Genomic DNA, 16,976 nt, shown 5'->3' with positions numbered 1-16,976 from the left:
CAAAGGGCAGAATGAACCCATGTGAGTCAGATTAGCTACAGAGAAAGAAAGCCCCAATCTTCCTCTTCTAGTCACCCCTAGAATGCTTGGAGGCAGTGACATGGTCAGTTTCCAAGCCACTGGGAGATTCTGTCCACTGCAGTGATCTCCATGCTTCTTTGTCTTTCCCTCGCTTAGATTATGGTACAGTCTCCCCATTGCTTCTCTGTCTTCAACAGAACCCTTTTCAGACCCAGTTGCTGCATCTCCTCTCTGGCTCTGCCCATGACCGCGCCTCCTCACTGTTGGTTTAATCTTAGGTGGTAGGACTAGCTGAAGTTGTTTCTAACTAGACAGCGGCATATGATGGTAGAATCCAGTATGTCCCCAGCTGGATCATGTTTACAATAGAACTCCCTACTTAAGGCTTCATGTACATGGACTATATCTCACACATATACTTAAAATTATGATATGCCAACCTTGCATGCCCTATTACAAAACAAAAACCCTAAGCTGAGCGTGAGTAGCTCACATCGGTAACCTTGACTCCTCAGGAGGGGGAGATCTGAGGATCGTGGCTGGGAAGTCAGCATTGGCAGGAAAAGTCGGAGAGATTTTTGTCTTTAATTAACCGCACACAGGCAGAAGTAGAGCTGTGGCAAAGAGCTCAGAGGGCAGCGCCCAGGCCCTAAATTCAAGTTCCAGGCGCGCACAAATGCACTCACGTAAGCGCACACACAGAGTTGATCTTTATCCTTCAGTTCCCTAGAACCAGACAGCTACCATCCTCCTGTGCCTCCTCCCACATTTCCACAAGCCTTGTAAAATCTGAAAGCCATAGCAATCTTGGTGCTCGTAAGCTGCCTCACTCACGCCCTCCTGTCCGCGCAACAGTTTCTACTCTTTCTATACGTATAGCATTGCTTCTTTACTTCTGTGCGTGTTTCCATTTCATTCTTTGTTTGAGACACCAACATGTCAGCCCAATACAAGATGGCACACGGCTCATCAAAGGCAGAGAGGCAGATTGGCAGGAGGAACGGATGACGCAGAAAGGGTGACAACACTGATGCAACATGAGGCAACAGCTCTTTCCTCCTGATTAAGGGCCCAGAGGGCTTGTGAGAGGCTATATGGTCAACATTGCAGTGAGGAGCGCTGTCCATGACACTGGGTGGGATGGCTCTTCGTTGCTTTTCTGCTTACCTTGCTGGATAGTCTCTAGAATGTTCCTCTACCTCCACCATGTCCCTCAGCAACTCATTCTCCACCTAGCTCCAAGGGAAGCCTTCCTTCAGAGAAGCTCTAAGCCTACAAAGTCCTCAGTGACACACCATGTTCACAATAACACTATCTATCGTAGCCAAAAGGGAAAACAACTAGATATCTATTAACAGGTGAATGGACAGACAGAGCAAATGCAGGGATAGCCCTGCAATGCAATCATATTCAGTCTTAAAGTGGATGGATTTTCTGACAGTGTCCTACTGTAGATAAACCTTGAAGACAAAATGCGAAGTAGAATAAGCCAGACACAATAAGGCAAATCTCACAGGAATCTGCTCAAATGAGGTGTTACATCCATAGAGACAGGAAGCAGAATAGGGGTCTCCAGAGACTCAGGGGACAGAGTGAGGAGTTAGTCTTTAGTGAGTGCAGTTTCTGGTTGGGGTGATGGTGGATAGTGATCATGGTTATACAGCATTGGGGATATGCTTCACACACACCTGTAATTGTAGATAAAATCATAAAAACAAGAAAATAAAAACAAGATGTTCAGACAGCTCCGCATATATTGAGCACAAAGCCTGAGCTGCCAGAAAAGTCTGGCCTTCCTCTGTTCCACACTGTCACCCAGAGACCCCTTCTCCACCTGTCCCTGACATCAGAATTCTGCTTGAACTTATGGCCTACGCAGCCCTTCTGCATTTAGCTCAGATGTTTCAGGAAATGGTCTCTAGAGACAATGGTCTCCTCCTACTTCCTCTTTTTGGTTGAAGCTTCCTCTATGACCTGCTCCAAGATCCTTGTGCAAATCTTTACATTTAATATATATTCCCATGCCCAGTTCCTGCTAACCTCACAGGACATGTGCTATGGCTTATTTATTGCAGCATTTCAAGTAGCTAGTACCGCATCTTGCTCAAGCTGGAAGCTGAAGATTGCTCATTAGAAGTGAATCAATGTTAGAAGCATAAACATCAGAGTGCATACTGTGGCTATTTGGCTTATTCCTTTGATTGTAGTCTCTATAATCTTTACCATCATGTGCTATCATCATCATCATCATCATCATCATCATCATCATCATCATCATCGTATCAACGACAAAAACCATTATCCCTACCACTATATGTCTACCCTCAACAATAACATTACACCATTGTCATAAACAACACTATCTTCATTACCATTTCCATTGTCAGCATCACACCACATCACCACCACCATCACTGTCATCACCCTCAGCAGCAACAGCATCACTATCATTCTCCTCCTCCTCCTCCTCCTCCTCCTCCTCCTCCTCCTCCTCATCCAGCAGGCATTTCTTCCCGCTCTGTAGATTCTTGAATAGACAAATTCTATTCTTGGCCTCCATTGGTTGACGAGTAAACCACACCCTACAGAGGCTCTCTCAGGAAGCCATTTAGATTTGCTATCTAGAATTTTCAGCCCTTCACACAGGCATGGGAAACAGAGAACTTTCAGCTTCCTAAATCCATTCATACCCGGGAGAGTGGACAGCAGGATCCACACCCAGCACACAAAGTAAGACCCAGCCATGGATGCCAGCTTGGCCTGAGAGGCACAAAGAACAGCTGGGGGAAGACCACTCACCATCAGAAGAGCCCTCTGGAAGAGCCTGGGGCTGCTGGCCCTCGCTGTGAGAAGGTGGATGCTGGCTACATCCGCTCCACCTCGGTCTGCTGCCAAGGTCACACGCAGAGGGTCCCCACCGAATGCTCCAATGTGAGTCTGCACCCAGGTCAGAGCTGCCACCTGGTCCAGCAGCCCCCAGTTGCCAGTGGCCTCACTGGAGCCTGTGGAAAAGAAGAAAGCTGTTTGTCTTTTGTGATTTTACAACTTTTCATTTTCAAATCACACCAGGCGTCAGTGGCTCAGGACCTATAATCTTAGCTTCTCAGGAGATTGAGACCTGGAAGATTTTAGAAGGCAATCTAGAAAGAAAAGTCTCTATCTTCAATGAACTAGCAAAAAAAACAAAAACAAACCTGAGCTGGCCAGTGACTCCTAGCTACTCAGTAGGCTCAACCATGATTCCCATCTCAGCTTGCATGTACATAACTCTTGGGCCTCCAGAAGCCTGACCATCCTTACAGGCCACCAGGAAGCACTGCATTGATGCTGAATGTGATTTGGTAGTAAGCAGGAAACTCTTCTCAAAACTCCACATCCCCACCTAGACAAAACTGGGAAAGGCTTCTACCCCCATTGTCCAACCTAGAATTGACAAAGCTGAAGGGAACCCCAGATGGGAGTATGCTGGTCACACTAATTGTTCTTCCAGCTGGGGCTATGTTCAGAATTTCTTCCACTGCTTTTCATGTTCCATGTCTGGTGAAGCCATTGACACAGCCCGATCCTCACGACAGGCATTGCTAGATTGCCCATAGGTTCCGCTCATCAGGATGGATGTGTTGCTTGCCTTCCGTCCAGGTCTCAGGCAGCTCAGGAGAGCCGGGTGCAAACTGAGGAGAACCAAGTCCTACAGGTGCAGGAAGTGACACCTGCAGCATGCATGGCCAGGGACCATGGGGGGAACTGCTCTGACTCTCACTTCCTGCAAACCCACTTTCTACTAGGTCGTGAAGACCATTGTTGACCTTCCAGGTTTAAGGAGGCCAATGGTGAGGTGCTACAGGAGGGCCCCAAGTAAACAAATACAAACTGGACTTCTAGCCAGGTACTGTGCTAGGCATAGCTGAGGGCAGAGAGAAAGATGCACACAGGAGGCAGGGACCAAAACACCGGGCAATGAGCTAATGTGGCTCAGCCAGTGAAAGATTTCATTTAGAAGCAAGAAATGAATGTGGGATCAAGTTAGGACTCAGATCCTAATTCACAATCGGAATTCATGATGGACCAGAACTTTTCTCTACAAGGGGTACACAGCACGCTAGTATTGAATGAATACTTCTGGACTTCTATTCTCCCCACTGATAAAGCAGGGATCAGGACAGTGCCAGCTTCATTCAGCAGTCAATGATTAAAGGCCACAAAACGGTTTCTAGGGCATTACAGATGATGCAGGATTTTGTTTCCTTAAATGTGAAACTGGCAAATTGAATCACTCCAAAACTTATCTCCAAAGAAACAACCATCCCATCAAACGATGGACCAAAGACTTAAAGAGAGTCTTCTCCGAAGAAAAAATAAGAATGGCCTAAAGACACATGAAGAAATGCTCAACATCTCTGGTCATAAAAGAAATGCAAATCAAAACAACTCTAAGATTCCACCTCACTCCAGTTAGAATGGCCAGGATCAAGAAATCTAATAACAACAGATGCTGGAGGGGGTGTGGCCAGGAGGGATCACTACTACACTGTTGGTGGGAGTGCAAACTCATTCAACCACTATAAAGCAGTATGGCAGTGCCTCAAAAGACTAAACATAGATCTCCCCTATGACCCAGCAATTCCACTACTAGGTATTTACCCAACCGTCCAGAAATAAGGACACACTAAATCCACTAGCACAATGATGTTCATTGCAGCACTATTTACCATAGCGAAGATATGGAACCAACTCAGATGCCCCTCAGTTGATGAGTGGATCAACAAGATGTAGTATTTATACACAATGGAACTCTATGCTGCTGTCTGAAAGAACGACATTGCCCCGTAGGTAAGGAAATGGAAAGACTTAGAAAAAATCATATTAAGTGAAGTAAGCCAGACTCAAAGGAACATAGGCTCAATGGTTTCCCTCATTTGTCATAATCAGTAGAAACCTTGGCTCTACTAGCAGAGATCTGCAATAGAGCAAAACCTTGATACATAAGGCCATATAGTATGAACTAAATGAAAGTACCTCCAGGATGTAGAAACAAAGCCATATAATGAGTGATTGTTGTCCTTAATGTACTGTTATCTCTCATCTCTTTTGCTGTCCCTTGGTTATCTCATATTGTTTCAGTATTTTACCTTGTTATCTGATATATTGTATATATGCTTATTTGGTAATTTTAAATCGGATAGGGAAGGGGGGAAAACAAGATGAGGGCCAGGGGTGGGAGGGAAATGGGGACCAAGACATGAGAAAGAGTATCAATGTTTGTGAAGTAATGCACCTTCTATCTGGTGAATATAATGTAACCCTTCTATTAATTATAATAAAATATATGGAATAAAAATAATCAAAAACCTGGCATTTTGTAGTTAATATAGTTGCTTATTGTGAATCAAAAATTAATTACAATAAAATATATGGAATAAAAATAATCAAAAACCTGGCATTTTGTAGTTAATATAGTTGCTTATTGTGAATCAAAAATGTAAGTACATGTAGGACCTATGGTGATTGCATTCAAACAAAGCCATGGGCAAAATCTCTTTCTTTTTCCTTTAAACCATCTTGTGGTAATTTGTAGACATTTCTAATGGTTTCTCAGTACTTTCCCAGCATTAAAAGCTATTAGATGACTATAATTGAAGGAACCAGATTTTTCTGTTTTACTTATAGTTTATCCCTATATTCCCACTGATATTACAGCACCTTATTATTTAGGAATTTGCCCTCCTGATCTCCTTGGGGTAACTCACTATTCCACTCATTTGCTTGTTAAAATGAAATAATGTACTCTCACATTCAGAAATAAATCCTCTTCTATTCTATGTACTTAGCATTTGGGAAACTATTTAATCAGAGGATCTATTTATAATCCAAGTGTGAATATAAAAGGACATATAAAGATGGATCTGAAATGGCAGAATTCCTGTAGATGTGCTATGTAAAGTATGTTAGAGTAATAAAGGATGACTTTTGGATCTAGAAAAGAAATATGAAACTGGCTAAATCCCAATACTGTCTTTCGAATCCCCTTAGCAGGGTGTGCCTTCCCTTCAGGGGCAGATGTAGCTGCTGTGTAGAGAACCCACAAGGGCAGTTTCTGCTTCCTTGTTTTTCTGATTAGAGAGGATAGCAAACCAACACAGACATCTCCCAGCACCTGGGAAGATGACAAGGCAATGTGTGATTACTGATGATTGTCTGGCCTTCCATCTGTCTCCCTGACAAAGCACACTTCCTCTGCTCCTACCTTGCGGGTGCCTAAAAGCCCATCTCCCACCTTTTCTTCTTCTATCCTTATGTTACTATCAGTGTCCCTGGCCAAGAGAAAAGGACAATCTGGGACCAGATGCCTCAAGGTCTGTGGCATTTGTAGGACCCAGGTGGAGGACATGGCCTTATCTGGCCCATCTCCAAACATTTTCTTTCTAGCTTTTCATTTTGACAGGAGCTAACATCTCCTCCAGAACTGGCCTTGCCTGATCTTCTCTCTGCAGAGGGAGAGTTTGTCTTATGACCTGTCTTCCTTTGCCACCTGCCTCCTTTTGCTAAGTATTACTATAGAGTAAGACTCTTAGGGGATCGTTTATACACTGGGCTCCCCGAGAAGATGTGAAATTCACTATCAAATAAAAAACAGCCCAAGCAGTGGCTCAGCCCAACTCCAGGCTTACTGAGCCTGCCCCTGTAATTAGGAAGTACAGGCCACGTGCTTGGCTGGGAAGTAAGTCCACAGCCTGCCTGGAAGGTGCTCTTGCCTAGGTCAATCTTGCATCCACTTATTTCAGATGAACTACCCCACAAGTCTTCTGTTCTTGGAGGCACAGCCTGTGACTGGAAGGTACTGCCTGCCTACCGTGCTCTGCTTAAGAGTGGTGGATGCAGGAGCCCTCCAGCCAAGAATGGTGAATGATTACAGAGGAAACTGAAAGCAGGGGAGGGAGTGTGTAGAGACACTCTGTACTTTCTATTTGATTGTTCTATATACACATGACTGCTACTAATGATAAGATCTGCAGCTCTTTATTGGATGCAGGCTGAGGTGAAAGGTTGCCTCTCCCCTTCCACAATAGGAACGTGCTGTAGGACTTGAGCAGCTGCCCCTGCCAGCACCAGGACAGGGATCATGGGCCTTGCCACCACCACCTGGCTGTGCTTCAGGTCCTGGGGAGATGGGCTCTGTGATCCAGGCTCCTTCTCTGGGCTGAACAGTAGGGAGGCTCAAATAATAGGGCAGAAGCCTGGCACCTGTAATCCTAGCTACTCAGGAGGCTGAGATCTGAAGATCGCACTTCTAAGCCATCCCGGGCACTAAAGTCCATGAGACTTTTATCTCTAATATACCACTAGAAAACCAGAAGTGGTGCTGTGACTCAAGTGGTAGAGCAGTAGCCTTGAGCCAAAGAGCTCAGGGACAGCCCCTAGGCCCAGCGTTCAAACCCCATGACTGACAACAAAAAAAGAGGTCAGAGAACTCCAGTACAGGGGATTCCAAAAGAGGCCTGGAAAATAAATCAAAGGTGGCTTCCTCTGGTAGGGAGAGTACCAAAGATCCTGACAATCAAACAGTATGCACAGACTTGGAGACCTTGCTGCCCTGCAGAGTACAATGGGCCTCTCAGGAGACACTGGGGGAGTGAGCTTCAAAGGCTCTCCAGGCCTCCTTGTGCTGGCAGACGGGACTTAGAAGATGCCTTTGCTGGGTCCTGTGAATTAATGAAAAGCCCTCAACTTAAAGTCTGTTCTCTTTGATCTGAGTTGTTCTCTGCTGCAGTCAACTTTGTAGTCACCAATGGCTCCAAAGAAGACCTGATTCACAGATAAGGGAAATTTCCCCTCAAACAAGTGAAGTCTTCTTAGTGTCTTAAGGCGAACAGCTACACATTCAGGAGACAATCTGTTCCTGTTCTGTTCCAGTAATAAAAAAATAACTTCTCCAGAACTCCTCCAAAGACAAAGACTGAGCTAAAGGTCAAACCAGCCATATCTGTGACTAGGGACTATTTTAGCTCTGCACACCTTTCTTATCTCCTCTCCACCCTCAATTTCCCTATTTAATTTGATGCCAGTGTTTATCCTTCCAAAGATGGCTAAAGATATATTGAGGTGCTGTCTTCCCATGGGTACCTTGAAATGAATCTTTTTCTTCCCTTTTCCATGTTCCTTTATCTAGCATATGGCAGTGAGTGTCTGGATCTAAGTTAGGACTCCTGGACTTTGAACCCGGGGTTTAAAAACCAGGCTTCAGCTTTTTTCTGCCAAGTGGCAACATGACACTAGCTTTACACCACTAGTCAAGAATCCGGTATTATCTAAAGGAAAGATCTGGGGAAAGAGAGGCACTGGAGAAGTGCAACATCCCCCTGATCTTTTCCTCCAAGCAAAATGGACCAGCAGCCTTGATGCAAGTCGGTTTCCTGAGTAGTCTGGAAGCTTCCCTAGCCTCCCCACCAACCGCTCATGTCAGCATCCAGAATGGATTTGCATCTCTGGGAGCACTTAAGTTTTCCACAAGACTGCACTCTCTGAAATTACAATCCCCTGCCCCTGTGGGATAGAGGACACATGGAAATTCACTTTCCTTCTGTCTAGAAACTTTCTAAGCCAAAGTCATCCATGTCTGGGATGAGCTCCCCAAGACTGGCTTCTGCCAGCCGAGACCTGAAATGCACATGCTTGCATGCTTGACACGAGCTGGCTCAGTGACACTGTCAGTCTTGTGCTTGAAAAGAAGACAGAAAGCCCCTGCAGGGGCTTCTCTTCTCTAATGAGCATAAAGTCAATGAGAATCATTCTCCCTACTTCCCCAGATCTCTCACAAACTCCAGTTATCATGCTCATTTCTTACTACCATTCCCAGTTCCTTAGAGAACAGTGAACCAGGAGGAAGAAGAAGCCTTGACCCATCCCTACTCATCTCTGCCCACTGCTTCCCACTGGCTCCCAGCCATCCGCTATCCATCAGAAACAGAATCCTACTTTTTGTTTCTCATTCCCTACCAGCGTTGGGCTGTGTTTTGCCTTAACTTCTTGCCTGCTTCTTAGGCCAAGAACCTGCTAGCATGATGTTTAACCCAACATCTCTATGGCTCTCAAGCTCAGACCCTGTACCCACCCAGCATCCTTACCTAGTGGCCCTGGTTCCTGCACAAGCTGCATCCCTCTCCTGTCATCTAATCTAGTCTGTCTTCACATTTACATCTACCCATCATTTCACACTTAGCATGAGAGATAGCCAGGGTTTTAACAAGATGTTAGAAATCCTACATAGTCTCTACAACCCTCTTATGGGTCTCAGCTTGTACAGAAGAAAACTAACACTAGGAGAGAGGGTGGGGGGTTGATTCACGTTCACACAGCCAGTAAGGAGTAGAGCTGATTCTTGGCTCTTCACATTCTAATGCCAATGTACCTGTACCATACCACACTGCCTCCCTCCCTTCAGTGGTAGCTGAGGCTGGAGGAGAAGATGTGGATTGGGGGAAAGGGGGTGTCTGTGATGGTCCAGCTCTATTCTGCCCTAGCAGTTGGGAAGAATGGAGGGCAAAACCCACAGAAATAGATTAGGGCAGAGATACAGGATGAGCCAGCTGAGATAAAAAATGAAAGAGGTGATATCACTCTGTTGATACAGATCTCACTCCAAATCTCTTTGGCATAAGAGTGATAATCTCTTCTTCCATAGAACTGGTAAGTGAATTGTAACTTGGCTATCACAATTTTTTTTTTACTGGTCTTAGGGACTGAACTCAGGGCCTGGGTATGGTCCTGAACATTTGTATCCAACTATGGTCCTGAAGTTTTGTGTTCTAGGCTAGCATTTGAGCTTCACTCTGGCTTTTTGGTGGTTAATTGGAGATAAGAGTCTTGTAGACTTTCTTGCCCAGGCTGGCTTCAAACTGCAACCTTCAGATCTCAGCCTCCTGAGTAGCTGGGATTACAGGTATGAGCCACTGGCACCCAGCTTGCCTATTTTTTTTAACTATGTGAATGGGAGCAAATTTCCAACCTCCTTGGATCTCATTTTTTTCCTCTTCAAAATGAATAAATGCAGACACACATGTACACCTGTCACATCCCATCACACTGTGAATGAAATATGAGCTATGTTTCAAATACGCAGCAAATTCTCAATAATTAACTATTGTTCTTACCTAAGGGTGGGTGTCAAGTGTTGAGGGAGGGCCTCTGAAAGTTCACATTTCCAGTCTGTGGTATGAGTCTAGCAGGGCTCAAGATGGGGCATGGGCACAGTGGCCCTGAGCCTCAGGGAAGGAAGGAAGAAGCTTGTGGAGTCTCAGCTCAGGATAACCCTAGGCCTAACCCTAACCCTCCTTGTAGTTTGGGTCTCAAAGGCCTGCAAAGGTCCCCAAAGCCCTTGTGTTGAGGGCTTATTCTCAGGATTGTTCTTTTGGTAGAACCCCTGAGAGATACGACTTTAAGTTGGTCCAAATGTCCCTAAGGTCATTATTCTGATGGAGATACTTGTCCTTCATCTCTCTCTCCTTTCTCTCTTTCACTTACTCACTGGTCATGAGTGAGACTTTGGTTCTGCCATAATGTGTTATCTCCTTGTTTGCCATAGGCCCAAAGCATCAGTACCCATCAATTGTGGACTCCAAAATGGTCAGCCCAAACCAGCCTTTCTTCGTTATAAGTAAGTGTTAGGTGTTATGTTATAGAGATGGAAATCGGAATAACATACCCACCAATACCAGTGACTCACCAGAACTCAGGAAGCCAAAGACCCCCACTCGGTAGTTGGCAGTGACCACAATGAGGTTGCCAATGGCAGCCAGGAAGGAGCCATCAACGGTCAGCGGCCCATCACTTCCTTCTCCCCCCCTGGAGTTGTGGAAGAACACCAACACGGATGCATTGGGGACCTGTGGGAAGGGTCAAGGCTCCTTAATGAGGAGGCACTTTTCCATGGGAAGATTTAGGCTACAAGACCACACTCCTACAAATCTGACCTGGAGATATATTTAGCCCTACTCAATAGCATATTTAGCCCAGCTTAGTTAGCACTAATCAGCGGTATACTTAGCCTGATTCTGTCCTGTAAACTCATGGATCATAATTCAAATCCCTTGTAGTTCAGAAAGTACCTAGATCTGAGATCTAGGAAGGATGGGAGGGAGAGAAGGAGGGAACGAGGGAGGAAGAGCTTGTATGTGAGTGGCTCATAATCGGGGTTCTATCCCAGCATAGGCAGGGCTCAAGACCGTATTGACCCTCCTGCCCATGTCCTCAAGCTCTGACACCAGGTGGCTGACATTACACACATGTCTCCTCTTCCTGACTGAGAGGCATCTCCTTCTTTGGTCCTGCTCCTGTGTCACCCCATCAGCTCAGCTCCCCTGCATGTGGCACACCCAGCTCCGAGCCCTCCCCTCTTTGGGTCTTCATTTCTCCCAGAGCTTTAAGAAGCAGGTGTGATTTCTTTTCCCATCCCAGGTAAGGTTGCTAGCACACTGTAGAACCTTCTCCAAGACAATGAAGAACTAGCAGCAGGTGCCAGAGCTGCTTCATGCAGCATGGCAGGAATATGGTGTGACTAGCACTGAACAGAGCAAAACTATCACCTCACTCGCCCAACGGCTCAGTACTTCTATTAATGCAACCAGTGAGAGCTTCCAGGCTGATTCCAAAGTTTGTTCAGATTAACTGGTGGTGAACAAACCACCAAAGTATAATTTATTCTTACTGTTATTTAGCTAGAGGCCCAGGAACGTGGCCTGGGTCAATGTCACGAGAGACTCACATTTCCTAACGTCCGTTCCTTCTCTCTCTCATAGGCCTGGTCTACCCCGTAATAAGGGAAACTCAGACTGTCAGCAGCAGGACTACAGTGGCTTCTTAGATGCAAGCAACTGGGCTGGTGAGGTGCTCCAGAAGCACAGGCAAAGCAGAGACAAGGGAAGGGGTGACATGGCAGGCACAGCAGGGACAAGAATCTCAAAGGGGAGTTCACAGGCCCACAGACCCTTGAGAACTTACCACGCTCTCAGGAACAAAGACATTGAGATACAGACAGTCCTCGCTGACTCCTGGAGGCATGGGGGTAGGGGCGCCGGGCTGCCAGCAGCTGGCCCTGCGGGGACAGAAGTGTGACCTCAGGAGAAACAGCAAGGGGACATGCTCCACCTCCCTCCCTCTCACAACCACGACCAGCCACTGCCCAGTCCCAATGGCCTGCTGTCCCACTTAATCTGTGATGGTTAAGAATTCTCAGGCTTTCGGTGCATGGAAGAGATAGCAGGGCTCAGGGCTCTCTCGGCCACCTGCGATGAGTCATTTCCAAGGGGCTTTGTGGGCTCCTGAAGGGAAATGTGCTGACCCAAGGGCCTGAGGTAGCGGAGGGGGCTCATAGCCAGTGGGAGACTCACATGTCTGTGGCCTTCCACTAGGAAGAGCTGTCTGACATGTCTTCTCTGCCTGTGTGAACATGTCACAGCACAGGTGCAGACGCCACCCCGGAGACCCACCTTAGGGCAGCACGAGCGTCACTTGATTCACCCCCTGACCCTTGCTAGTCCTAGTCACAGTAAGCGGAAGCCTCCGATGGTGGTCCACAAAGTATGTATGTAACCCACCACTTTCCTGTGATGGATCCAGAGGGTCCATCCCAGCATGGCCAGGCTCTCCAAGTAGACAACAGAGCCATGGCGCCTGAGGGATGAAGCGCAGGGAGAGCAGGGGGAGAGCAGGCTCTGCAGGTGAAGCAGAGCCTCCAGCATCCAGGGTCACCGAGTCACCACGTGGAGAGAACCAACCAGTGCCTCCATACCATATGGGTCTTGCCTGGGCAATGCACTAATTCAGCCCCATTCTGTGACTGCCCAGAACATAATGCATAGCTTTGCTGCCCAGTCACCATGTGTGTGATCGCCTCCTACCTTGGCTTGGTAGCATCCCAGGAGCCTGTCCAGTTCAAAGGCTCTGGTGCCCGGAAGCGGCTCTCTGCCAGGGGTGGAGCGGCATACGGAACTCCAAGGAACTGATCCACTTGCTTCCAGGAAGAGCCCACCTGGATTGCTTGGGACCTGCCTAGCAGCTGGCCATGTGTGACAATAGTCACAGAAGGTGCGGATGCTGCTGAGAAGCGGGGTGCAGGGACACCTGGTGGAGAGGAAGGGTAGGGGATGGGGGAGAGGGGAGTGACCGTGCTGGTCTCTGGTTTTCTGGGTGAGTTTTCAATGAACGAAAAATACTTTTTCAACTTTTTTTTTTTGCCAGTCCTGAGCTTGCGCTCAGGGCCTGAGCACTGTCTTTGGACTTTCTCAAGGTTAGAGCTCTACCACTTGAGCCTCAGCACTATTTTCAGCTTCTTTTTTTTTTCTTTCTATATGTGGTATCGAGGAATTGAACCTGAGTCTTCATGCATGCTAGGCAAGCACTTTAACCACTAGGCCAAACTCCCAGTCCCTACTTTCTCAACTTTGAAAACATCAGTAGTCTATCGAGACTTCTAGTCAAGTTAGATTTCAGTGTCAGCAACATAAAACTGCAGCTATAAGCTGATTTTATAGGGCATCAAATATGTGTGAAGCATAGTTCTAATTCTACTTATTTAAAGATTATCTCCTGGATTCTTCCCAATGTGCCTGAAAAGGTAGGTGCCGCATCCCTTATTTTATGCCCTGGGTCCTTGGAGAGGGACGAGGAGATACAAAGTCCATTCCTAGGAGCTCTGGATACAGCTTGTCATCAAACACATCAGACACTTCTGGACAAAGTGCACACACTGTTCGTTCTAGCCGAGATGACTAATGACTGTTTCTTCAGTCACACTGCAGGTCAAATTTTTACCAAGAAGTGAGTTTGCAGAGAACTTTACCCAAAACAAATGACCTCATTAAATAAAAAGTGCACTTTCAGCATGTTAGGATTTTCACATCCAGTCACGTTGATACTGCCCTGGGGAGGACGGGGCGGGGGAGTAGGGTTAAGGCTATGGGTGACTTGCCTGCTAGGGTCACAAAGTGACACAGACTCAAAGCTCATCTGCACAAGCCAGGGACAGGGCAGAGCCAAGGGACAGACCACACTCCTGGGTATCCTTTGTCTGCCACAGTTTTTAAGGTCCAAGACTGGTGCCACCTGCCTGTCATGCCATCCCCACTCCCCGTGCCACTTTCCACCTCCCCCCTGGCAGCGCTAATCACTGGCCACTCTTATCAGCTCCTTTGCCACCTTATCTTATTTCTGCCACTGTGTCTTCTTTCACTCGTTCATCAATTCAGTGTGCTTTAGTTTGGCCCAGGCTCAGTGCCAAATTCTGCTTACAGGGACTTGAAATAGGACCAAGGGCCCCGAACAAGGAGGCAGAAAAACTCACTGGTGAAAACAGACAGATATCTGTGAATGTGTATGTGTACACACATACACACGTGTGGTATGTATTTGCATATGTGTGTGCACACAGGCATGGGGATGTGGAGGCTGCTTGTGTGTGTGAGAAAGAGAAAGACAAGAAGAGGGATGGGGAGGGGGAGAAGAAAAGATAGGAAGAGACAAATGGAGATGGAGAGAGGATGGATAAAAAAGACAAAGGTGGAAAGGTAATAGCTAGACGGAGACTGCGCTGCTGTGCTGGGGGCGGGGCTGATAGAGAGGCAAAGCCCTTCTTCCCGGTCAGCCATTCCTTCCATACCAATGTGTACATCACAGCAGTGATCACCAGAAGTGTGGGAGAAAGCAAGCAAGCATGGAAAGGCCTATCCTTTCCTTAGGAACTGATAAGATGCGGTAATACAGGCCGGGAGTTTGACCTAGTGGTAGAGTGCTTGCCTAGCATGCATGAAGACCTGGGTTCAATTCCTCAATATCACATACATAGAAAAAAGTCAGAAGTGATGCTGAGCTTCAAGTGGTAGAGCTCTAGCCTTGAGAAAGTCCAAGGACAGAAAGCCCGGGACTGGCAAAAAAAAAAAAAAGCAGTGATGTTCAGCTGGAAATGATTTGATTCTTAAAGAATATCTGACCATGTTTGAAGACAGTCTTGGTTATCACAGGGTGGCTGAAGTTACTGGCATCTAGTGGGAAATCCTGAGCATCTTGTAAGAGCCAGGACAGTCTGTCATGCCATGCATCGCTGCATCACTCTCCCACGTGGGACACACACTCCATGAGGGATTCTCTAGCCAAATGTGGTGGTTGTGAGGCTAATGGTATATCATCTGTTCATGACATGACTGCCTGCCACTGAGGATCAGCAGGGTGAGCTGGAACCTAGAAATGGTCTGGGCTTCAAGCACACCTGTAGTTCACATGAACCAGTGGTTCTCTGGGAGAATTTGGTAATTTTTCTGACTCAGTTTCCTTTTGTGTAATAGGAATGGTAGCCACTCTGCAGCATAATGGTGTCAGGAACGAAATACCCATACTGGAACTGCTCTGGCCTGGTGCTGGAGTTTCACAAGTGGAAGGAGAGATGGAGGGACAGAGGGATGGTTTGATGGAGGGAGGTAGGAAGGTTAGATAGGAGATAGTATGAATAATTGAACTGTGGGTAAACGGTACATGGGTAAATGGTTGGAGGGTGGGTGGTTGGATGGATGGATGGATGGATGGATGGATGGAAGGATGGAAAGAAGAAGGAATAGAAGAAGGAAGGACAAAAGAGAAACAGAAAAGAAGAAAGAATGAAGCCTCTGCAAAAAAAGCTCTGGACTAAAAGTTAGAACCACAATGGAAACTTGGAATGGAAAGAAATAGCTGCTGTTTTCTAATCTGGCCTCAGTTACAAACCCTGACTGCCCCCCTTCCTCACTCAGTTCCTGTTACAATCTTAAATCAAAGGGTCTCGGGCAGGCACTCAGGACTGTGGCTGTTAAGGCGGCCAAGCTTTCTCTTGCTGGAGGAAAAAGAACCTCATTGCCCAATCACGGCCTCTCTCTAAGATGGGAGCAAAGCCAGGCAGACACAAAAGCTGAGGGTCCAAGGGAATGCAGGGCTATTTTCCCATGGATTGCATTATTTGATCCACCCTGAAAGGCAGCCCCAGGAGATAAAATGTGACCTGAACCTTAGATGTGTTTTCCTTTCGGAATTCTTTGGCAGAAGAAGTGGATTCCCTCCATTCTACCCACATATTACTCATGTCACTCCCTAGATAAGAAAAGTATCTGCATCTTCATACGTACATACATGCTGACTACTTCTTCAGGAAGTGAGCTTTATTCACAAAATTAAGAGAGAAGTAGCCCAACTTGTCTTATGGAAGGCATATCTCAACATAAAGGCATTCTCAGCAGAACTACCACTCGGCTACTACACTATAGGTGAAATAAAGTTGAGAATCTATCCAGCTTCACTCAATGCTACCCATGTTCAGATAGAAAGAAGACAGGCCTGAGGGCCTCAGACCTTTCCAGGTCTTGGAGATATTCTCTCATGGTCTGAAGAGTGATATCCCTAATCTCCAGACAGAACTGCAGGACGGTCTATGCACGACAGGGAAAAAGCCAAACCAAGTCCTCTCTTCACATTTTGATATCGTTTTATTGGAATATAATCATAATCATTACTTGATCTATTGATTCTTCTGCTTTCCTATTGTGATAGCCCTGGAATAGGTGTCACAGAATTGTCATGAAGGTATGGTGTAAAGTCTAAAATATTTCCTTTCTGAGCCTTCGCAGGGAAAATACCCAACCTGTTCTATATGACATTGCAGTTTCAAGGGACATCATAGCAGCTGTAACTTCTTCAATGAGCACGTCCCTCTGGGGACAGGCTGTGCCACTGTCCTAACTCCCATCTTTCCCTAGTCAGCTCTAAATCACTCCTTGATGATGTCATTCTTCTGTGTCCTGCACTTAACATGATGCTGGACGCTAGATGAGTTTTTTCTTTACCTATTGCTTTTTAGGCAATGTTAAGCATCAATCTCAAGCCTTGTCATGCTAAGCAAGTCTTCTACTGCCAAGCCATAATCTTAGCATTGAATCTTTACC

General features: G+C 46.4%; 1 protein-coding gene across 1 annotated transcript in view; it reads right to left on the bottom strand.

The window, feature by feature from the left end:
• Tg (thyroglobulin) overlaps positions 1-16,976 on the bottom strand; it is a 165,754-nt gene that overhangs the window by 68,887 nt on the left and 79,891 nt on the right. Inside the window, exons 38-41 of the mRNA XM_090339436.1 lie at positions 12,915-13,137; positions 12,016-12,109; positions 10,742-10,901; positions 2,821-3,023 (exon numbers count right to left, since the gene is read on the bottom strand). Coding sequence (XP_090195562.1) covers positions 2,821-3,023; positions 10,742-10,901; positions 12,016-12,109; positions 12,915-13,137 — 680 coding nt within the window. The remainder of the gene's footprint in view (positions 1-2,820; positions 3,024-10,741; positions 10,902-12,015; positions 12,110-12,914; positions 13,138-16,976) is intronic.

The sequence above is a fragment of the Megascapheus bottae genome, chromosome 9 (assembly GCF_031878675.1).
Source record: "Megascapheus bottae isolate mThoBot1 chromosome 9, mThoBot2.hap1, whole genome shotgun sequence".
NCBI classification, from domain to species: Eukaryota; Metazoa; Chordata; class Mammalia; order Rodentia; family Geomyidae; genus Megascapheus; species Megascapheus bottae.
The sequence above is the reverse complement of the archived record's forward strand: the minus strand, read 5'-3'. Positions and strand labels throughout refer to the sequence as shown.